Raw genomic sequence first — 25,300 nt, forward strand, 5'->3', positions numbered from 1 at the left:
AAAAAAAAAAAAAAAAAAAAAGAAAGGGTAAAATAAAGCAGATAACGAAACAGGAAGGTTAAATGGGATATGAACAGGAAAGCAAGGAAGAAGAGGAATCATGGGAAGAGATAACTAACACAAGACATCTGAAAGTGCACTATGGAAACCTACTATTGTAAAACCTTCACAAAATATATACATTCACATATATGCATATATGTGTGTACATACATGCATACATGTATGAGTAATGCAGTGGAGTTACCCTATAATGAAGGTAGGAGCGAACACAATGCCACAAGCCATAACCAAATAAAAAGCTGAATGAGAGGTGTAGTGTACTTCTTTTCAAGTTCCTGGTCAGTGGGGTCCCAAAGGCCCCTCCATTTTCATCATTATCACTGCTACTGTCATTGTTCTTAGTTCCCTCCAGAACCTGATGGCAAGACATGGAAAAATCCAGCTGGTACTAACCTAGAAACCTCATCTCTACCATGTAGCTTTCATAGTGCTGGAAAGTGCTACACATGCTACAGGGAAGAAACCTCATCAGCATTCTTACCTGGCTGTAAGCCCTGAGAGTCATAATAACTGGCAGGACATGACTACTGGTACAATAGTGGGAGGAATGTCATGGGAGTAACCAACCTACTTTCCAAAAGGATTCAAAATCTCTTCCATAAGACAGAACTTATATCTGACTGTTGAGTGGCACAAAAACCTATGGATGGCAAGATCCTAGAGGAGAACCATTATAATAAGCTGCACTCAAAGTTCTTATCTTCATATACATAGATTAGTGCATTCCTCAGTCTTCATTAGAGACATTTGTTTATGCAGATGCAGATCAATATAGGTAGCTACAACTGACTGATGTGTAGAGAGACTTGACCATTCAGCTCTAAATTGGACATCTACATCAGACCTCCCTCCACCAAGGTTCAAGAACCATTGCACAGAAGAGAGCACAAAAAGGCTGTTAAGAACCAGAGGGAATTGACATCTACAGTGAATTAATATTTGTCAGATATGATAACTCTGTTGTACACATGACTTCACAGAGGCTGGGATTGTGTGTGTAAGGCCTATCCAATATCAAGCCGACACAGAAGTGGAGAAATGTTTATAAAGTTCCACCCTCATCTGATGGGTGAGGAGGAGGGAAGTGTGTATTAGTGACTATTCTATTGCTGTGATAAAGCACTATGACAAAGGCAAGTTATAAAATGAAGGGTTTATTTAGGCTTATGGTTCCAGAGGGTTAGGAGTCCATGATGACAGAGCGAACACATATTTGCTTGAGAAGGAAGCTGAGAGCTGACATCTTGAACCAAAAGCACAAAACAGAAAGTGCACTGGGAATAGTGTAAAGGTCTGAACCCCCAAAACCTGTCTTCATTGACATACTTCCTCTAACAAGGCCCCATCTTCTAAACATAGCCAAACAGCACCTCCAACTGGGTCCAAGTAATCACATGGCCCAGACTCTGGGAGACATCTCACTCAAACCACCACAGCAGGTCAGTGTTGATCAAGGTTGCAGGTCCAGAACTGTAATCCATTCTCCATTAGATGCCCCCCACCCAACCAGGCACATACAGATACAACTAAATAAACTCACTGATTTAAATGAGGGTTAAAAAAGAGCACATGAGGTTTCGAGACAAAAAGTGTTAGGGGAAACAGAAGGGAAATTGGAAGGGAGAGAATATGCATAGATTAGATCAAAACATATTATATACTCTAAAACAATAATCCCTAAGCAAATATAAACATCACATAAATAGACACAAGAAAGAAAATCATATGCTCATCAAAATAAATGTAGAAAGCCTTCTGACAAAGTTCAAAATCAGAAAAATAGAAACAGAAGAAACTTTCCCTAGAATAAAAATTATATCTAATAAATCTGTACTAACATTATACTAAATCACAGAAAAGTAGAAGGCAGTTCCCCTATGTTCTCAACCTGTGGGTCATGACCTCTTTGGGGGTGAAATGGCCCTTTTACAAGGATCAGTCACAAAAGGCCATCAGAAAACACAGATGCTTATATTATGATTTGTAACATTAGCAAAGTTACAGTTATGAAATAGCAGTGAAAATAATTTTATGGTTGGGGGTCACTACAACATGAAAAGTTATATTAAATGAGGGCAGCAATAAGAAGGTTGAGAACCACTGCTATAAAGGCAGGACTGAGGTGGGTGGGGTGCTGTACTCTCTTATCCAATGCAGCACCTGAAGTCTTGGCCAGAAGATATACGGAAAGCAAAGGGAAAAGAAATAAGAATGGAAGGAGTTAAATTATCACCATTTGCCGTTGTTGTAAGAATGTTTTCACCAGAAGATAAAGGGACACTCATGAAACTCAGATTAAAAATAAATAAATAAATAAGTCACATATTGGAAATGAGAAATTGTCTCTCAAAAGACCAAGACGGTTTCTCTGACCTGTAGAGCCACCTGCAAGTGGAGCAAAGAGCTACAGGAAGGCACTTTTGTGAGTTTTCACCTGTGTTGGGATTGGCTTTTTGGTGATGCAGTTGAATTTTTGAGTCATCCCTGCTCCTCTAAGTAATCCTCACCCATACTTGTGTTAGTAAACTCAAGGTTCATCAAGTTGGACTTAGTAGTTTTGGTCTGTCATAGGTTCCCTCTCTGTGGAAAATAGACACACATATGCGTGTGCATCTCCCTAAGAAAGATCTGTGACACAATAGCAGTTGACAAGATCCTGTATTTACAAGAAAGGATTTTGCCAGAAACATTTAGATCAATGAACACTTTCAGCAAAGTAGCAAGATATAAAAATGAACATCAAAAACAGTAGCTTTACTAAACATACACCAATAAAGAATGTAGAAAAATAGAAATCAGGAAAAGAGAATTTCAATTACAGTAGCCCCCCAACAGAACAAAATGAAACAAATCTAGGAATAATCTTAAGAATGTAAAAGGTCTCTACAGTGAAAACTTTAAAACACTGGGAGGAAAAAACTAGAATATTAAAAACTAGAAGAATCTCCCACGTTCATACACTGGCAGGATTAGTATTGTAAAAGTGGCTGTTATTGAAAGTTATTTACACATTCAATGGAATCTCTATCAAAATTCGAGTATCATTCTCTATGCAAATAAATAATCCTGGGTTTCATAAGGAAGCACAAAACACTGAACAGCCACAGCAATACTGAGCAAAAAGAAAAACAAACTGGAGGTATCATACTAAAGTTATAAGCCACAATAGGAAAAATAGCACAGTACTAACACTAACACATGCACACACACACACACTCTAACAGAATAAAAGAGATGACCAATAATTTTTGACAAAGGTGTCAAAAATATATAGTAGAGAAAAGACAGTCTCTTTAACTAGGGAAATGGTATCTACATGTTGGATATCTATAGAATGAAACTAAATCCCTATTTCTCATCTGGTTTAAAAAAAAACTGAGCAAACAAGTTAACAACAAAAATCTCTAAACATCCTGTACAAAATGAACCCTGAAATTGTGAAAGTGTTCAAAGAAAACAGAGAAAAACCTTTCAAAATACAGGATCAAGCAAGGACTTTCTGAAAATTACTAAAATTATTCAGGAAATAAAACCAGGATTTGACAAATGTGAATGCATGAAATTACAATCCTTGGTACAGTAAAGAAAATAATCCCTAAAGACACAGTCTATAGAAGGGAGAAAAGCTTTGCTGATGACACATATAGCAGGGGACTGATATCTAGAATATGGATGGAACTAAAAACTAGGTATCAAACCTCATAATAGCTCTAACACATGGAAAAAGGCAATGAGAGGGTACTTCTCAAAAGATGATGCATGGAAGATGAGACAACGATTATCATCTTTAGTCATTAGAGAAAGTCAAATGCAAATACACTGGGATTCCACCTCACTCATTCAAATGTGATTATCAAGAAAGACAAACAAACAGTGCTGGCAAGGATACAGGGGTTGGGTAGGGGAAAGAGCCTTTATACACTGCTGAGACTATAATGCAGCCATTATGAAGGCTCCTCAACAGATAAAAAATAGAGCTATTATATGATCTAGACATGCCATTCCTGAAAATACACTCAAAGGCATCGAAGTCAGCATACCAGAGAGAAGATCTGCAAATCTATGCTTACTGCAGTATTACACACAATAGGCAAGTTATCAAGTTAGCATAGGTGCCCACCAACAGATGCACGAATAAGGAAAATGTGACAGATTATAGATGATAGATAGATGATTTAAATAAACAACAAACAGTTTTATTCAGCCACAATTAAAAATGAAATTGTGTCTTTACATGAAAAAAGATGTACTGGAGTTCTTAGTAAGTGAGGTAAGCATATCCAGATACCACATCTTCTCCATATACACACAGAAGGAAAAGGAAGGGGAGCTACCAGAGAGAGAGAATAGGATGGCTGGGCAGGAAGTTAATAGAATCAAAGTTCATAAATTATTTGAAAAAATTATGAAAAAAGTCACTTTGCATGCATATAACCAAGTAAATAAGTTAATTAAAGAAAAAAGATTTCTAGTATATACAACTCCACATATGATATGATCTCACTGTTATATATTCTCATATTAGCAAAGAAAAACAAACTAAAAGAAAATACATCGCAATGTTAATATGATTACCTCTACCAGCAAAATAATTTGTTTATTATTTCTGGTTTTCAACAATAGCTTTTCTCTTTCTATAAAAAAACAAAGGAGCCAGATTTATGGCATGTTGGTAATGTTTTCAAATTGACTATGTCAAATTGACTAAGATAATTATTTTGTATATGCTATAAAGTAATTAAATTATTACATACTAATATCATTATGATCTTGGTTCAATCTGAAGCTCCCCACATACTTCTAGATCAGTGATTCTCAACCTTCCTAACACTGCCACCCTTTAATACAGTTTCTTGTGCTGTAATGATCCCCAAACATAAAATTATTTTCATTGTTACTTCATAACTGCAATTTTGCTACTGTTATAAATCACATTATAAATATTTATGTTTTACAATGCTACTAGACATTCCCTGTGAAAGGGGTCATGATCCACAGGTTCAGAACCACTGTTCTAGAGTAAATGTTTGGTAAGTACTGTATTTGTATTACAACATGAAACTGTTCATACAAGCTCAGGTCTCTCTGATTGCCAAAGAAACAAATCCTGGTAATGCAGAGCAACATCAGTAATACATCAGCAACCACAAGACACCACAGGTCACCTTGGAGAGAGTCTCCTTGCTCCACTCCCTCCCAGTGTGATTTCACCTAACCAAAGTCCTAACTTCCACCTACAAGGAAAGGATAATATGAGATATACACTTAGTGAAAAGAGGAATTTGTTGGGTTTAAAAAAGCAACAGTAATAATTAAATATCAAATATTTCAATATGTTAAATATTAAAAATATATCTTTCTGAAGGTGTAGCCCTCTAATATACAGTTAAGTAAGATAAATAGGTGTGGATGGGTAAGAAGGTTCAGTGGACAAAAGTACTGCCACCAAGTCTGACAGCCTGAGTTCCATCCCAGGTACCATATGATCCATATGATGGAGAAAAGAAATGACTTCCACGAGTTGTCCTCTGACCTCCACACAAGTGCTATGGAACACACACACACACACACACACACACACACACACGCACGCACGCACGCACGCACGCACGCACGCACGCACGCACGCACGCATACTTTCTCTCTCTTCCTCTCTCCCCCTTTTTCTTCTCTCTCTCTCTTTCTCTAAATAAACAAACAAATGAATGTAATAAAAGTACTTAGTTATAGAGACTTTAATTTTCAAAAGTAATAATTGTGGTAAATTTTATTAATGTATATTTATATACTAATAATATATAAAAATACATATTATATATTTTTACTACATAAAAATAAACAAAAGGCAGTTTTTGTAAACTGCCTTTTGTTATCTGTTATTTGTTATCTTTCACTGCAATATCTAAAGCTCTGATAACACAATTTTTCTTTCTTTTAATAGGATGTCAGAGTGAGCAGTTGTGACTGTGTATGTTAGAGACCTTTGGAGTAATGGCTAAAAACAATGCCACATCTTCATCAGGCCTTTCCAAATAAAACACATACTAGGGAATATTTTTAGAATTAGGCACATGAGTAAGATGTGATGTCTGTAAAGTGACTTTAAGAATTCTAGAACTTTGCCCACTGGGATTCAATTTCTTATCAGCCTCAAAGAGTAAGCTGAGCATCATAGAGAGGTAGGGGGGTCTCCTGTCTCACAGTAAGATGGGTCAGCAGAGCCTTAGAGACAAATATTTACAGTACTAGGCCTTCAAAGAAATTCCAGCCTAGTCTGCAACAAATATTTATGGTACGTTTTAAACCTCTACTTTTATAAATACAGACCAAATGTCACACCCCATAAACATGCGGGAGCACAGTGTCAGGTTTCCACAGTGGGAGCCCCAGCAGCTGGTTCTCAGGGTCGCCTTACCTGAGAGAGCATCTTGAGCTTCAAAGAAGGTACTGAGGCCGCCCTTCACATACGCCAGACTACCCTCGCTCTTCTTGTTGGCCTGCCTTTTGAGGTTGGTGACTGCCATCTTGAGCTGCTCAAAACTGAAACAAATTAAAAGAAATCAACTGTCGGAGACTCCTGACAAGATAATGCATTCCATGTAAAACACTAGACATACTAAAGTCCCTGTGAAGCACTACATTAATTCAATAACTACATAAAGACAAAAAAAAAAACCTTTTAAATTCTTATCTAGATCTAAACCTTTTATTTTTTGATAGCTGACAGATATGAAAGTAGTCTTATATCTACAGATGATAATTCCAAGCACATCAGATCCCTAAGAAGTAAGTACAAATGTAGATATAATATACATGATTTGGCAGACAGAAGTTCTGAGTATCTTCGACTGACCTAATTAAGGTGCAGTAGATCAAAAGCAGATTTTCCCACTCTCTCATACAAGTGTCCTGGAACCCTGAACACGACTCTCATCACACCACTCAATACATAGTCCTCTGTCCTTAATGGCAAAATTACACAAAGCCTGTGGGTGACTCACGATTTAAACAAGAATCAAGAATCAAGGCACATGAGGTGCGTGCATGAAGCACCATGATAAAGCCCACTCCTGTGTATGCCAGCTTAAAAGTCTGCAATAAAGCAACAAAAAATAAGACCATACCATTGTATCTCCATTAAAAGCTGAGGGAGAAAAGGTATCCTGGAAATTGTATTTCCACTTGATCTGACAAAAATCTGTTAATAAAATCTGTGGTATTGCTTTAAGTAGTAACTCCATATACAAAACACATCAATTCTGAGTTATAACAGGAAAAAATGTGTCCATAATGAAAAATTGAAGCAACCTTCTACAATTATAAACTGACTCTTACAATACTTGCTTTAAAACACTATCAGATCAAATTTATGTACTCAAATACCAACTTTTCTTCACGTTTTCTAATAGTGGTTTTCACCTCAGTAAGTGACTAAATTATGTTAATATATTCTTTAATCCACTGACTTGTAGAGAATATATATCTTAAGTAACAATCAACTCTTTTGAGACAGGGTTTCTCTGTATAGCCCTGGCTGTCTTGGAACTTACTCTATAGACCAGGTTGGCCTTGAACTCAGAAATCCGCCTGTCTCTGCCTCCCAAGTGCTGGGATTAAAGGCATGCACCACCACTGTCAGGCTAACAATCAACTCTTTATCTAAATATTTTCACTAATATTACCATTTTAAATCAATCTGGCAAAAAGTTCCAAATGTGATCTTTATAGTACGGGAAAATGCCAAAGGAACGTATGACCTTGGAGAGCCAACCACCTCCTTATCAAAATCGACTCAGGTTTCTGTGCTCTGAGGTCAGGGAAGGCAGGTGCTCTCCATTTCCCACACAATTACCATTTTCATGTGACTGATAAGGGCAGTCCTCTACTTAGTCCTTTACTAAGACTACAGGTAGCATCAGGAATAAGTCTTCTAAGAATGACATTTTACAAACATGGAAACAGACAAGCTGACAGACAGGGACTCAGCAAAGTCACCTCACAGAGCTACAACTATGTTACCAACTGTACGACCAGACTTAAGTCAGTGTTACTACATAAGCTGCTGTCTGAAGCCCCAGTGATCAGGATCTGATGTCCACTAACCTGGTGGTGGAGTGATTCTCTATGAGATACCAGGCTGCTGAAAAATTCTCACTTGTAAAATCAGCACTCATGCCATGGAATAACACTTCTAAGTTCTTCTGAGGAAGTTTACATCTAAAGAGAAAAAGAGTTAACATACATTACAACTGCTCTGATACTAGCATCCCCAAGAACTACACAATAAATTAATATACAAGCCTGCATGTTTACATATAATAAGATATCAAAAACATATTTGAATATATGTATGGAATATACTTACCATATGACTGATTTCCTACCATGTAAGCTTTGTTGTGGCAATCTGACATTTAAAATTAACCAGCACAGGTGGAATCATTTCTTTACCCTGTCATTGTCCTATCTGAGATGAACACTGGCCTGTCATTGTCCCATCTGAGGTGAACATTGGCCTGTAATTGCACTAACTGAAGTGAACACTGGCCTGTCATTGTCCCATCCGAAGTAAACACTGGCTTGTCATTGTCCTATGTGAGGTAAACACTGGCCTGTCATTGTCCTAACTGAGGTAAACACTGGCCTGTCATTGTCCCATCTGAGGTGAACACTGGCCTGTCACTGTCCTAAGTTGAACAGATGTTTGTTATCCCTCAGGGAAAGTTCACACCATGTCTATCCTGACCAGACCCTGTCCCTAGGCATACAACCTTACAGGCTTTGCTGCTGACCCACATCTCTGTTTGCAAGATGAAGTCCAAGTTCTCAATTCCAATTTCAAGATTTTCTCTGTACTAAACCTGCTCATCTCTTAGGACACAATTCTGCAACTCCAGTTCCCACACTAAAAGCTTCAGAGTCTCAAACAGATTATACCCTCTATCCATGCCATATTTCTGTGTACTTTATTCCTCTGACTTGCTAAGCCCTTTATGAAAAATGTTTCCCCAGCCCTGATAGACTGCTCAAGTCAAATTATACAGTATAAACAGAACATCCCTTTATAGACTGATACTTTTACATTTTACTCAATGAGAAACACCCCTATACTAAAAGAAAACACAGCAGTTCATGTGTTTCCACACATGTGTCTAGAACCTTAAGTATCACATAAGCTCCCACACATTCTAAGGAGCCTACCATGACCAATGCTTCATCTTCATCCCAAGGTAGTATCTTTGCTTCCTTTTCCTAGTCATGACCAATAGCTGATGGACTGACTGTCACAGGGGGTAGATGGTGACAGGCTTTCTATCCTTCCTCCATTAGTTACTTTATCACAATGTAGGCTGTTACAGGCACTTAAAAACTGGTTTTGTATTGACTCATTACTCACAAGATAACAGAAGGCACAGGAGTCCTTACCCTAAATTTTTAGTTACCTTGGACAGACCATCCCAAACAAGTACAGTTCTCCATGACAGCAAGGCTGCATACTAATACAAATGTCATCATCTTATAAGAACCAGATGGGCCCACTCACAGAATGTCTTAGGGTTTTATTGCTGTGAAGAGATACCATGACCACTTTAACCGTTATGAAGAAACACATTTACTTGGGGCTGGAGGTTTAGTGCATTATCATCATGGAGGGTAGCATGGCAGCACACAGGCAGATATGGTACTGGAGAAGGAGCTGAGAGTCCTACATCTGGATCCACAGGCAGCAGATGGAGACTACCACACAAGACCTAGCTTGAGCAAATAAAACCTCAAAGCTGGCCTCCACAGTGACACAATTCTTCCAACAGGCCACAGCTCCTATTAGTGTCATTCCCCATATATGCACCAAGCATTCAAACCCATGAGTCTATGGGAGCCATTTCTATTAAAACCACCACACAGAACAAGAACTTCTTCAACAAACATACAGAATCTAAACTGAGAAAGTGACCACTGAGAGCACACCTTTGCAAGGACTAATAAATCATACACACCTAGTATCCCTTACCCCAATCCTACCTTCTTTTAATCCTCAGGTACATGCCAATTATCTGAAAGTGGACTTGAGACCAATGTCTTATCTGTACTTCCTAATGTGGTCTCATCAGAGGTAAAAGGAACTGAGACACAGTCACCTGCAGCAGCCAAGGGGCTCTCTTACATTTTTAAAAACCTTAACCCAGATAAGGGTTATCTTGGGTTCCTGGACCAACACAGAAAAGAGTTTCAGAAGGAGCCACTATGAAGCAGAGCTGGGTTTGTTAAAAGACATCTTCAACAGAGATACCAAGCTCATGGAGAGTGTAAGACATGTGAGGGAGTATGAGATGAGTGGCACTCTACTCTCTTTACAACAGCCACATGTGACATGCTGGTAGCCTCTGATGCTACTGTCTTTAAAGACTTACATCCTGGTGTTAGCAGCTGAGGCTACCTGCTGGTTACAGGTCCTAGAAGTTTTGCTCTAAAACTCCAGTTCCAGGGCTAGGGCAGGATGAAAAAAGAAGAAGCAGGGTCATTCCAGAGCCCTCGCCAGTACTGGCACAGGAGACCTGTACTCTGCTCAGTGGGTATTTGAGCCATGTGTACATATTCACATGTTCCCTAGGGTGGCTTTCAGGGACCTACATCCAGGGCCTTCAGATGCATTCTCTTCCTCCTGGCGTTTACTTACACCGGACTGTCACTCCTGGGACACTCCACACAGCACTAGCATCTGCACTGGGGGCAACAATAGCTGCAAGCCAACCATGTGCTGCTCTCCTCTTATCCTTTATTCAGCGACCCTGCTCAAATCAGTGATGTCTGAGAAAGGCTGATGGGAATATTCCTGAAAAAGGTCTCACATTCTAAAGAAAACTCAGAAAAAAAAGCCATTTTTTTTTTTATCCCTGGACATCATGCCAAGTTTCAACACCAGGAAATGTAAAGAACTTTTGTAATTATGAAGGAAACTGGTTTATCATAAGAGCAAACCTGAGTTCCACAAACCTAAGTGACATGACTAAGAGTGTGTCACCTCTGAATTTTGTATATTGTGAAAAAACAAATATCCTTTTTATTTAAGACAAATGAATTGGCATTTCTTGTTATCTATCACTGAAGGCATCTTGATTTAATATTCTAGCCTAATAAGCTAGAATAAATAAGCTAAAATAGACTGATCTTTGACCTGTGTATCTAGAAAATGTGAAATAGAAACAAGGGCTGCAAAGTGCTTCTGACTCATGCCAGGACTCCCAGGGGCTAGGCAGAGATGAGGTAGCCATAAGAGCACAGCCCCCAAATCCTTCCACCTTTATGCACAGTCTGGGAAAGCAACTAAGCTCTCCAGGTTCCATTTACTCCTGAGGATCACAACAGCTTAATTACGTGAAAGAACAAGTGTTTAGGCTCCACCTGCACTTTCCCCAACGAGCTGGGAGGGAGAAAATGGGAGGCACCATGAAAACTCACAGATACTCTCACGAAGGAATCAAAGCAATTTAGTCACTAATCACACCCACTGCCCTTAAAATCTTTCCTTTAGATGGCAGTGTCAACTCAGACTTCATCCTTCTAGAAAGGGTGCCCGAATAGACACACAAAAGGAATATCTAAAAAGCACATACTAGAAGGTATGCTGTGTGCTTGTGTGCCTCATGGTGCAGCATTGGAGAGCAGGAGGGCTGCTGACTGTTAATGAACTAATGCTGTTCTTTGAAGGCATGTGCCACTTATTTCTTTCAGCTTTTAATTTCAACAACATAATTTACAATGTTACATTAAACATTAGGGGAATTTTTTTATTTTAAAATAAGGCATAGTTTCTGGACTTAGTCAATGTACCATAGCCCACAAATCTACTTTTTACAAAATTCTAATTCGAGACGCTGCTATGATCTTCTTAGGAATGACCCTGCTTTCACCCTGTCTTTTTTGTAAAGGCAAATTTCTAAATGTACTGGGAAAACTGGTCACTGTCTCTTTCTGTTGGAAATGTGACTCAATAAGTCTAGAGCCAGATGTGCACTGCCCAAAATCCATATAGAAATCAAACAGATAATATCTATGCACCAATTGAATACTCAAACCACCAACCCCCAGTAATAGCTCACTCAAAAAGTGGGAAGTGATTGAAAACAGGAGCCAAGCTCCATGTCTCTGCCTTCATTTCATACCAGTACCCTTGCCAAGACTTTTTTGATAAACATTCTTCTTAGGCAAACAGGACTTTCAAGAAACAAAATCTAGTGAGGACTTTCACTTAATACGAGCCTATTTTTATCTTCTTTTACAGCTGAAATGGTTCGTCTCCATTCTAACTGGAACCAGGCAAGAACATATGTACTTGTGACACTCTGCACAGTAAATCAGAAATACAGACCTTTTACAAGTGCAGCCTCGTCTCAGTTAAAGCGAAGTTACCTTTTCAGAGCAATTAGTAACGTTTTTATAAGTGCCATGGCACCATGTGTGCAAAAACATCAGTTAAAAATTTAGGAACATGAAGGACTTTAATAGTCAAAGGCACCAATAAATGCCAGTTGTTAAAAACTTGTGGGGCTGAAAGATGACGGCATGCATGCTGAGTCCACCAATAAAATATATTAAAACCTGACTCATACCAAAAGCATCAAGGAGCCTGCCTATATTATGTTATTCTCACTTGATTTTTCACAGTCAGAGAACCCCGGCCCAACACCACAGGACTCCTCACCCTTCCACTGTACACCAAAGCCAGCTGTAGTGAATCTCATATTCACAGGGCAACTACTGAGTGCTGATTCATCTTCCAAAGGCCACCTCCCACCAGTCTGAAAAGTCACTAGGACCACAAATAATTATTTTATGATAAGCATTTATACTTCAGACCTTGTTAATTACTACTTTTACACTAGCAAATAATATTAAAACCTCCATGTCCTTCATCCAATGATTTAATGTTTTAAAATGATTTAAGAAATTCATACAGGACATTAGTAAAACGAAAGGCAGAGTAAAGATTCCAATCCGAATGCAACATTAATGTGGGAACAAAAGGGTCTTACTAAAAAATGTTACGTGTGTTAGGAAAGCAGACTCTCACTAACGTCGGCCACTCTGCCTCCTTTCCCTCACTCTTTCTGTACCTGGGCCAGGGTGCAACTCAGTAGAGAGCCTCAGGACAACAAAAGGATAAACAAATCCTCCTGGAACAGAAGTCAGGAAAATCCATACAGCTTTCTTAAAGAGGTGGAAGGGAGGGAGCAGAAGAAGAAGACAGGGAAGGGGAGAAAACCTATTTGACTAAATAATACTTATTTTTACTTTTAACCCAATTTATTATTATATAAACTTAATTGTGATGGTTTTAAAGGTCAACTTGCCACAACCTAGAATCACCTTGGAAAAGGCTCTGACAGGAATGATCTAGATCAGGATAGCTGGTAGGCATGTCTGTTAGGAACTGTCTTAACTGTTAATGGAGGTGGGAAGAACCCCTTGAATGTGGGTGGTGCCATGTCCTGAGCTGGGCCCGGGGCTGCTTAAGAGTGAGCTACAGGAGTCCTGAGCAGGAGCCTTCTCACTTCATCCATGATTGTGGAGATGAGGTTTTTCCATTCCTGCCTTGACTTCCCATATATTGTAACCTAATTTATTTAAGTCAAATAAATTCTTTTTCCCCTAAGTTGCTTTTGGTCAGGACATTTGATCATAGCACGAGAATGAAGTTACATTATTTACTTAAAGGTTTGTGTTCTGAGTCAGGGAGAAGCAAAGGATCAGTAAGCACACAAGCCACTATGGCTGCAGCGCTCACCTGTCCTCAGGCACAGCCCTCACAAGAGCCCACAGGAAGGCCTAAGAAAATCAGGCCAGACCTCAAGTGGTCAGCAGTCCGCCCTGCATGCCGAATTCAAAACCAGAGTTCAGTCCCAAGTCACAGGACACTACACACACTCACATTTCTGAAGAGAAATGTGAAGAAATTCCAAAGCAAGCCAAGTCCTTTTTCATGTCATTTTTCTGCCTGCTTTCCTGACTTTACAATGCCACTAGAGATGGTTCACATCAAAGTGCTCTGTGGCTAGCAGCACAAGGCCAAAAGGTAAGAAGAGGTCAAGGCAGCAAGAACTATGGAAAGAGCATCTGTCAGAATGAAAGTGAGGGTGGCAACTATGACAATGAGCACTGGCTGCTGCACTACTCAGCTTTGTGTCAACTTGACACAAGCTGTAGAACAGGGACTCTCAAATGAGAAAACGCCTTTATAAAACTGGCCTGCAGGCAAGCCATAGGGCCCTGCCTGTTATGGGTAGTACTGGTGTTATATATAGTTTCCTCCCAAGATTAAAACATTCCACCCTCAAGTTCCTTAAGCAGAAGGTAAACAACGCAAAATTGCTTATGGAAGTCCCTGAAACTGACCAGATTCACTAGGCCCCTATGGGGTAGAGTAAGCATAAATAAAAGCTGAGAATCTCTCTCAAAGTGAGGATGAGCTGAAAAGACTCTGAGACCAGAACAGCTGCCTGGAAGAAGAAAAAACAAGCCAAGCTACCTAGAAGAGGTTTAGACAAACTTATCATCTAGAAAGAACACTCTCCAACTTGTTGAGCTGCCTGCAGGCTGTGCAATATTCCAGGTTCCCAGCCTTGTGAGCTGTCACCCATGCTGGGGTGGGCTTTAGTGAAGCAGCTGCTTTGAGTCACTTCTACTCCTATAAGTAACCCCTTTGGCCAGACTCCTGTAAGTAACCCCATTAAAATTGGGTTCACCAATTAGACTCTGGTGGTATCCTTACTTTGGCCTATCTGGAGAGAGTAGACATGTGAGCTGTGTCTCTCTAAAAATGTTGTCACACAACAACTGGAGGTTCTAGGTGCTGTAAGAAAACAGGCTGCAAATTGCAAAGCAAATCAGTAAGCAGTACTCACTCCTCCATGACCTTTACATCAGCTCCTACCTCCAGGTTCCTGCCCTGATTTCCCCAGTGATGGACTGTGAACTAGGAGTAGGAAGATAAAATAAACCTTCTCCTCCCCAAGTGGCTTTTGGTCATGGTGTTTTACCAAGACAGTAGGAACCCTAACTAAAACAGCTGGTCTGTCTCACTCTCCTACAGAGCATGTGAATCCCTTTTTCTCCTTTACCTGTAAAGACTAAGAAAGAGCAGTCAGATGATCCCTCCTTCCCATAATTCACAGCAGCCTCAGGAAGATAACTTTCAGGAGTTTTGATGCAGGCCCTGCATGGGTTTTCTATCAACTGCAAGCCTATGTATGCATACTTGACCGGGTGCTCAAACATATCTGCCCTTTACTCTTCTATTCTGAACTGTCTCAATCTTAATTTACAGGATATGGAAAACACTTGAAACAGTTTTAGACTGTTCCCTGCTTTAAATATGCTAACTAGACATCCCAAGCTCACTAAAAGCTGCTACACTCTAGGGCTTTTCAACAAACAATTCCCACCCAAAATGGCCCCTTATATCCACTTGAGCAGGGACACCATAGCAGTGAAAATGCAGTCTGCTCTCATAAGTATTAATGATCTTCAAGTGTAGATATGAAGGTTAGGTATTTAAAGTTTAGTGGAAAAAAATAGTCCTCATTCTTAGAAAACCCAAATTGCAGATTTGGGTAAGACATTAATAGAACTAACTTGTTACCTTCTATTACTGTTCATGAGGCAACACCCATCACATAACTCTGTAATCAAAATTACTAAGGCCAGAAAATAAATTAGATAAAATTAATACATTATGAATTGCTTAAGATATATGAAAAAAGTTGGTCAAACAAAACACTAAATTCACAATTCACTTATGAAACAATATATCACTAACTGTCACTTTTTTTTTTTTTTTTTTTTTTTTGGTTTTTCGAGACTGGGTTTCTCTGTGTAGCCCTAGCTGTCCTGGAACTCACTCTGCAGACCAGGCTGGCTCCAAACTCAGAAACCCACCTGCCTCTGCCTCCCAAGTGCTGCCTCCCAAGTGCTGGGATTAAAGGTGTGCGCCACCACCGCCCAGCTCGAATTCTGATAAATAAAGCTAAATAAGGCTGACTTAAGTAAGAATTTAGGCAGGACATATCAAAAACAAAAGATCCCTTTGGACCAAATTATTCTAAATTATTTCTAGGAAACTGATGCAAATGAATAGATAATTCTACTGATTTCAAATACTATCTAAACATATTAAAAGGTACTGATGCTCATATCATTAATCAAGAGTATATTATGGAATGGGGGACACCTCTGTAATAGAACACTTGCCTATCATGTCACACTTTCCACAGCCAATCCCCCAAACCAAAAGATAGTAGTTATTAAAATTTCAAATCATTCTTTATCATAAAATGTAAACTCCTCCTAGAATACTAAAATAAATTTGTCAAAGATTTTTTTTATCTGTGAAACCATTGACTGAAGCAAAATTTGTCAAGCCTCATACATATTACCATAAAAATAAAAAGTTAATAATCAAAATAAATAATACAGCAAATGACCCACGTGGGTGAACTGCCTTCTCCTGTACTCTCCAGGATACCTCTAAATATGAATCCCTCCACATCAATAACATAAAACTCTTAGATTGTGAAATTAAAGAGCCAGAGGGCACTTACTTCTCAATTTCAATGCCAAGAGGATTCGCAGGACGGAGAGACAAGGGGGGAATCCCTTTGTTCCTGTCAGTCCGCATATCATAATAATTCATTTCATCTACCCACACTGCAGACTGATCCAAAATGCCTGTAAGTGTTAGGAATATGCACTCAGTAAGACAGAGATTCTCCAGGTGCCTTTACATCTCACCACAGTGCTTTATTTTGTAAGACATACAAAGGGCACTACAGCTCAATTTCTTTTCATGCCTGGTGACTTTATAACAAATACTGAGAATCTATAATGGCAAAAGTAACACTTCTTGGCTTATAATATGATTTCACTATGCATTATTCAGTGGAGGTGATTTTAAGCCACTCACAAAACAGTCTGAAAAAGACAGATGTTTTCTGAATAACATAATATTATTTGTACTTTGTTAATATTGATGATTAAGTTGATAATATCATTTGGAAAGTAAAGTATAAGATAAACAATATAACTTACAATATCTCTTTATCCAAGAAAATATTCTGAACTTTTTGGAAAAAATGTCTGAGAAATGTCAAGTCCTAAAAGACTCAGGTTAAGCACGAACTCCACAGCAAGCTTCCTGCGTGTGCCTGCTGAGAAGCCATCACACTAGCATGACTTGTAGCTAACATCAAGGTTCTTTTCCATAATCTAAAGTCATTTCACTACAGGTGCAATGCAAATGCGTGAAAATTGTTTTTGAAAACTCTCTTTTTCTCTTTAAACACTAACGTGTATTTATGAATAGCCATGCAAAATTAGCATAGTCCTTGTTATTTCTTATTCTCTTCATTATGCTAAATGCTGGAAATGTCCTACATGATTAGAAAAAAAAATCTTAGACTATCAATTTGATAAATGCAATAAAATATCAAAAAATTAAATTGGTTAAGAATACATAACTTGCACAATGGAAAAAACAGATTATTCAGGGAAAACAGACTAGGTACACATCTGCAAACAAGATACAAACTCTAAAGATAGTGTTCTCTTTCATGGAACCAAGCTCTGTACTGCCGTACTCAGTACAGCACGGCTTTCACCGCTGCAGGGACTCTGGGCTGCAACAAAGCAGGACAGAAGTAGAAGCTATTTCACTTAGAATCTTAACTACATAACAGCATTAAAGTAATGTCATATGTTCAAGATCAAGGAGCCAAGGCACAGATCTCACCAGTAACTTGGAAAGACAATAATTCTTAGACCTGTCTTCACACTGACAGTCAGCTTAGGGAACTGCCTCTCAAAGAGAATGGCTGCACAGGCAGTTCAGAGCCAGCCCTCAAGGCTCTACCATGAGAGTCGCCAACAAAGGAAGATTAATGCAAACTCTGAGACACATTTCAGTATGGTCAAAATGAACACACTATATCTAATAAAGCCTGACAGTTAAGTGTGTTTTATACAAATTCTACCAGTTTTAATATCTAAAGGTCAATACGTTTTCTTTAAGATAAAGTCACTAAAGAGTCTTACCTATTTTTTCAGGTTTCAGTAACTTAAAAGAGACAGTTGAGGTTCCTTTGCCCCCTGACTTGGTTGTGACAATAATGTCTCCTTTGTCATTTTTGGCTTGTCCCACTCGACAGACAATTTTACTTGCAGACATCCATTCTGCTGTGAGGAGGCAATTATGTCCACAAATTGTCAAGCCTGAAAGTAAAAGAATGTATACAACAAATGAAAAATAGGCTGTGGAATCTGGTTTTCTCTCTGATACCTAAGACTTCCTTCACTTCTTCCACCATCAGCAGAATTAGAACACTAATGGACTACAGTCCAAGCAGTCAGATTATTTAGACTACAAGACTTAAATTGTTTTCAGAAAGCACTGCTACTATTAGAAGTTTAAATTATTAACTTAAGTTTAACACAGGGTGTTAAAATACATGAATACATTTAGTGATCATTTCCAAAAGATTCTAAGCTTATCCATCTTCTAAAAAGAATTTGTGTGTGCCTTTTCTGGTGTTCAGTTCCACAGTCTATTGAATGGACTAAAGTGGATATTTAATGTGTCTCACACACAGCTAGAGCACAGTGATTCACAGACACACTGGGTTACTCCTGAGTTACTCTCAGTTCTCACATCTCCACAGGAGCTTCTCAGTGGTGGTTTATCTGCTTTAGTGTTTTCCTAATAAAACTGACACTACAGTAGCCTTCCATCACTCAGCTTCCAGTAAACCCCAACAGAGGCCCATCACCACCCTAACAAGTGACTGAAAGCAATCCCGGCCAGAGTATAGTGTAAAACAACAGTATTGTAAATCACTCATGAGTTGATTACCCTGCCAGGTAACAACACTATAATTCAAACTGAGGGATGGGGGCAGACTTCAATTTTTTTTTTATCACAAAATGAAAATAAGATCATGTGTCCTATTTATTTCTTAAGCTTTTTATTTTTTGCTTACTTACTAAAAACTAACAAATCTAACTTCATGAAATATAATAGCTTCATTTTATATTGTTTGGGGGTACTAAAATTTTTTTATTTCTATTGTTTGTTTGTTAACACAGAGTCTCACTATGTTGTGCTGACTGGCCTGGAATTCTGTCAACCAGGCTGGGCTCAACAAAACAGAGAAAAATCTGCCTCCTCTGACTGCCAAGGCTGGAGTTTAAGGAGTCCTCCACCAAACCTGGTTTAGCTTCAATTTTTAAGAAATAAGAGAATTCCAAGTAAAGTAGATTTTATAGTGTTTTTACTTGACTAATATAGGTGTATTTCAGTTAAAAACAGTTAAATTATTTAACAAGTTGAATTTGCTCTTTTTAAAAATGAGTTCTTGGCAACAGATGTGGCAGGTTGAAAGCTAAACTAGCAAGATTAGGAAAGTCATATACACTTGGTCAAATAAAAATAGCACCATTCAAAACTAAAGCAAAATCAAAATGTACAGAGACTGTTAATTGCTGTATTTTAACATCATATAGGATATAATTTTAGAAATGAATTCCATCTACATGATATGTTTTCATGCATTCCAAGGATTATTTTGTAGCATGGATAAAGAAACAACAGGACCGAACTACATCCAAAGTCAAAACACTGGATGAGACCTGACAATCTTTGGGCTGGAATATAGCTCCTCTAGTAGAATGCTTGCCTAGCATACACAAAGCCCTGGCCCTGGTCCCCAGCACAGCACACATCAAGCATGGTTGTGTATGGCTACAATCCCAGCAATTGGTAGAAAGAGGCAAAAAGGTCAGAAGTTCAAGGTCATACTCTGCATACACCTATCTTTGTAAGAATAAATTTAAGAGATGTTTAACTAAACTCTCAAACACTATAGCTAGGGATAAGAACAGGAAATTACACAGAATGTAATTAAGAAACCATAGCAAAGATGATGGTCTGGGAAGCACAGACCTCAGTTATTGACTATAGGGCTAAATTTCAATTTGCTTCCTCTAAAAAGAAAATATTTTCTGCATGGTCAAAACCTAGTAAACTGGCAGTTAATGCAGGGAAGGCAGTTCCAGTTCAGACTCTAGAACTCAGCACTGGGTTTCTGTCAATTATGAAACCAGTTGTGAGAATGTGGAGTCTAGAATGAACTCATGTGAAAGATTAGACAAGATCCAACAGCATGTTCTGGGAATTCACCTCTACAACTTCATTTGTAGTTTATATAATTATTATAAGTTACATTTAAAATCTGCATGCTAGCTCAAGTACCCAACATTCATTTCTATTTTTAAAAACAGTATTAAGGTTTCATCTTAGCAACATAAGCAGGACTCTCCAAGCTGAAGAAACAGGAATAAACATTAGCCATGAAAAGAATTTCTAAAGGATTTGTAGAAAGATGGCATAATTTGACAATGACTTCCATAAAAAAAAAAAAAGAATAGAAAATAATTCCTTTTTGTTCAGCTCATTTCATAGAGATAACTATTTCAAAACTATGTATCCTACATTAATAATAAAACCCAGCTTGTCACAATGCACCAGAGGCCATTCCCTTACCTATAAGGTCAGTGGGACCAGTACCCAGATTCTCCCCTCTAATTGTAACTTTGGTCCAGGGTATCCCTTCATTTGGAGAGATGCCTGTCACGAGTGGGGGCTGCCGGGATCGAGACATTGTACTCTGTGCAGCAAACTCGTGATCCAGTTATAGAAGCAACCTGTTAAAAGAGAGGATTGGGGCCAACAGAGACTATAAGAATAGGAATGTTTGACATCTGGTACCAAAACATAAAAAGTATTCATTCACTACAGTTCTGGAGTTTTGATTGGTTTGGTCATTCACTGTATCCATCAACATTTACCAAAGATGAAGTTTATAATGGACATTTGTTAGCACTGTGAGAAATATTTCAAAGAAGCAAAAAGGTAAGTCCCAGATTCCAAACGTTTTTATCACATTGTTAATGTACAGCTCTAGGCCTACACAATTGAATCACAAATACTACATGAAATCATCTTATTGTTCTACTCTCCAAGTTTTCTAAGAAATATACTACAGTTGTAATTAAAATATATATATTCCTGTAGGTATAGGAATTCACTTTATTTGGACTATAGTGTAGTTTATACTTTCTATCATATAGTACATACATATACATACAACTAACTCAAAATGCAAATGTCCTCATATGAATTACAGATGCTTCCTGAACATGTATGGCATAGATTTATAGGCAGAAAAACATATTCACTTACTGCTAAGAACTGACAGCATGGATAAAAACACATGCAGGGAAGTCAAAATAGAGCTATGCTCAAATACTGTACTCTAATTTGCGATCTCCACTCTCAGCAATTATGTTAGTTCTCAAAACTAGGCATCTAACCAATTTCACCCTTGCTTTTAAAAGCCTTTGTAGGATACCCACAGTTCATAAAATACTTCAGGCTGTGTTTAAAACTTGTCAGAACTAGACTTCTACCTCCCCTCCTTCATCTCAGCCACTTCATTCACATTCAAAACTAGAGTATCAATCATCTCTGAAGATGCTGAAGATATTCTACATCCTATAGCATCAAACAGTTTGCCAAGACTGAATCCCTTATGTAAATATTAACAAACACATCCATTTCATTAACATGCAAGTCTGCATTCATCCTTAATAACTGGCAATATTCTACATCAAAAGACTGTTTCAAAAGGTATTTATGCTTTATTATCAGCAAGTGTTTGTATATCAACTTTGTGTACCTACAAACATCTTAGTAAAGAGGTCACAAAGAGAAAAAGTACAAAAATCATCTGAACTAAATCAACTCAGCACTAACAACTAAGTTTAGCTATATTAGGATTCATGTTTATACATAAAAATAGCAGTTGTTTAGGGCTTAAAAAATGGCTCAGCAGTTAAGAGCATTTATTGCTCTTGCAGAGGACCCAAGTTTGGTTTCAAGAACCATGTTGAACAGCTCACAACCGCCTGTTTTTCCAGCTCCAGCATGATTTGATTTGATGTTTCTACATTATGTGGGTACCTATTCTCAAATGCACATACATACACATAATTAAAAATAAAACAAATGAATCTTTATAAATCTAGCTACTTAAAATATTCTAGAAGGAATCAATTAGAAAAAAATTTCAAATTCTATCTGAAAGCTACAGATGTAGCTCAGCTACAGTGCTTGCCTAGCATGCATGAAGACTTGGGTTGGATCCTCAACAGTGCATAACAGAGGGTGGGAACCCCTGTCTATAAGTCCAGAACTTGGGAGATACAGGCAAGATAATCAGAAGTTCAAGGCCATCCTTGGTGGTTACATAGTGACTTCTAGGATAGCCTGGTATGAATGGTCCTTTGTCTCAAAAAAACAAACAAAATAAAAATTTTTAAATTGAAAATATCATTATGAGCAGTGAAATGTACAAGAAAAAATTACAAACAGGGCTGGGCAGTGGTGGCGCACACCTTTAATCCCAGCGCTTGGGAGGCAGAGGCAGGCAGATTTCTGAGTTCGAGGCCAGCCTGTTCTACAGAGTGAGTTCCAGGACAGCCAGAGCTATACAAAGAAACCGTATCTCAAAAAAAAATTTAAAAATTTAAAAAAAAAATGACAAACAGGAATAATAAAGACTTAAATAAATGAAGATCTATACCTCATTCATGGATCATAAGGTTGTATACTATTAAAATATCAACTGATCTATAAATTTATGCAAGTTTATATAGTGATTTTAGCAAAATAACTCAAAATTTTCTAAAGACAGTCAAGGAACTTAGAATAGTGAAAACAATTTTAAAAAGAAAAAAGTGCATAAATTCAAGATATTTTACAAGTCTACAGTAATGAAGACAATGTGTTATTGCCATTAAGGTGGGCTGACAAGTGATGGAATATAGTAAAACCCAGAAGTAAAAAAGCTCGTGCATGTTCACTTGACTTCTAACAAAGGTTCCAAAGCATATCAATGGAGAAAATACATAATTTTATCAAACAGTATGCAAATAATCGAATATGTATGCAGGAAAATAAAGAAAAGCTTTTAACTATAACCCCATACTTTATAAAAGTCACTTCAAAGTGGGTTATACACTCAGACATGAAAACTAAAATTATAAACCACAAAGATGATGCCATAAAAACTATCAACATTGGCTGGAAGTATAGATTGAATAATTTTTAATTAAATAAAAAGTAACCATACTTTTTTAAACATTTTTTTACCTCACTAAAATTAAAATTAACATCCAGAGAAGTATCCCAGAAAAAAATATTCATATATATATATATATATATATATATATATATACACACACACACACACATATCACTAAGTAGCTTATATAAAAATATTAATGGGACTTAATAGCAAAATATTTTTTAAACAAACAAAAGATTTGAAAACACTTCACAGAAGATAAATAAATTCAGTCTGGGAATATGATAGCACACATCTGTAATCCCTGAATACTGATTCAGGAAGCTGAGGATGAGTAAGTTCAAAACTAGTCTGGGCTATACAGTGAGACCCTGTTTCAAAATGTTTTCTATGAATAAAACATATATGCATATATAATATAGTATATACACATCTATGATACATAATTTATATAAATAAGTATTTATGCAATGCATACAATCAGTAGAAGTACTTAGACATTTGTTGTAGTGAGTATTTCAAGCTGAAATCACCAACAAAACAGTATGTTCAAAAAGGCCATCTGTTCTGAATCTACTTGTATGCAACAAACTATTTCCAGAAAGATGGTGCTCACATAGAAGAGAAGACATATATAAGAAAAGCTCTGACACAGTGGCATGCTCCAGTAAAGAAGGGGCCGAGGAACAAGGGAGATATATCAAGGTTGTGGGGATCTAACTAGAAGACAACTAGTGTTCAAATTTAGGAAAATATAGCATCCAAAGGGAACTGTCCACGTGGCTCTCCTATTCTGTAACCCCCAGAGTTACAATATTAGCTCAAATACAAGGCAGATCTATCTTTTGTGTCCTTGCCTGCTTTTAATGGTGCACACTGAGGAAAAATAAAACAAAATTGATAGCAGTAAGTTGTGTGTTATTTAAAAATATTCAATTCTATTTTAGGAATATAATCAATGAACAGATGCATAGAATAATTACTGTAGAAAGTCATTTACTTATCCCATGACCACTAATAATTACAGAGGAAATCAGGAATGGGGAACAGTGATCAGATGTAAGGTGAATATGTATATATATATACATATATATATATATACATAATTATAAAGAAAAATCACTGAAAGAACACTAAACTAGTAAATACATGATTTAAAAACTGGATAGTCATGTGATATTTTTAAGCATCTCCCTATAAATGAACTTCAAAGAGAAATCAATGTATTGTCCAAGCCAAATTAGTAAGAATAGTAGATAAGCCTATAATAACATTCTGGAAGTGTCAGAGTCAAGAAAAAAAAATTTTTTTTAACTTTTTAAAAACAATTTATTTTATGTATATGAGTACACTACACTATAGCTGTCTTCAGACACACCAGATCACATTACAGATGGCTGTAAACCACCATGTGGTTGCTGGGAATTGAACTCAGGACCTCTGAAAGAGCAGTCAGTGCTCTTAACCGCTGAGCCATCTCTGCAACCCCATTAAGTAACTTTTTGAAAGCTTTTAAAAAGAAAACTGTGAAACTCTGCCCCTCTACTTCTTCCTGTACCTCAGGACAACTGTGCACTTGGTTCAGGTCCTTGTTCACTAGGTTATAAATATATATATTTTTAGGTAATGCAACAGATACCACTAAAATTCAGAAGAAAAAATTTTTAAAAGACTGAACATGCACCTCAGTTGGTGGACACTTATTTTCAAATGGCATCAGACAAAATAAACAGGTAAATGGAAGGAATAAAGAAAATGGGCCAAAAAGTAAATATTTGATGATCTGGCTAAGAGACTTGGCAGAAATTGTTATTTTGAATAGTCTTAAAAGGCTTTTATTTTTTAAATTTTGAAGTTATCTCAAAATAAAGTTAAAAAACAATGTTTTGATATAATTTTGAATTAAAACACAAATGCAACAGATTAACATCCTATTCAGTTCATGTTAATTAAAAAAACTCATGATGACTATATTTATACCTAAAACTGACAAAATATATAAACAAGCAACCAATAAACTGATTTTAAATAATAGAAAATAA

General features: G+C 37.4%; 1 protein-coding gene across 3 annotated transcripts in view; it reads right to left on the reverse strand.

The window, feature by feature from the left end:
* The window catches only part of Exoc2 (exocyst complex component 2), a 164,324-nt gene that overhangs the window by 109,233 nt on the left and 29,791 nt on the right, over window positions 1–25,300 (reverse strand). For all 3 annotated transcript variants that reach the window (XM_031359066.1, XM_031359067.1, XM_031359068.1), the window contains exons 2-6: window positions 20,654–20,814; window positions 18,151–18,327; window positions 16,662–16,788; window positions 8,167–8,280; window positions 6,479–6,603 (exon numbers count right to left, since the gene is read on the reverse strand). In XM_031359066.1, the coding sequence (XP_031214926.1) occupies window positions 6,479–6,603; window positions 8,167–8,280; window positions 16,662–16,788; window positions 18,151–18,327; window positions 20,654–20,771 (661 nt within the window). In that variant the 5' untranslated portion in view covers window positions 20,772–20,814. The remainder of the gene's footprint in view (window positions 1–6,478; window positions 6,604–8,166; window positions 8,281–16,661; window positions 16,789–18,150; window positions 18,328–20,653; window positions 20,815–25,300) is intronic.

This window comes from Mastomys coucha, unplaced genomic scaffold (assembly GCF_008632895.1).
Source record: "Mastomys coucha isolate ucsf_1 unplaced genomic scaffold, UCSF_Mcou_1 pScaffold7, whole genome shotgun sequence".
NCBI classification, from domain to species: domain Eukaryota; kingdom Metazoa; phylum Chordata; class Mammalia; order Rodentia; family Muridae; genus Mastomys; species Mastomys coucha.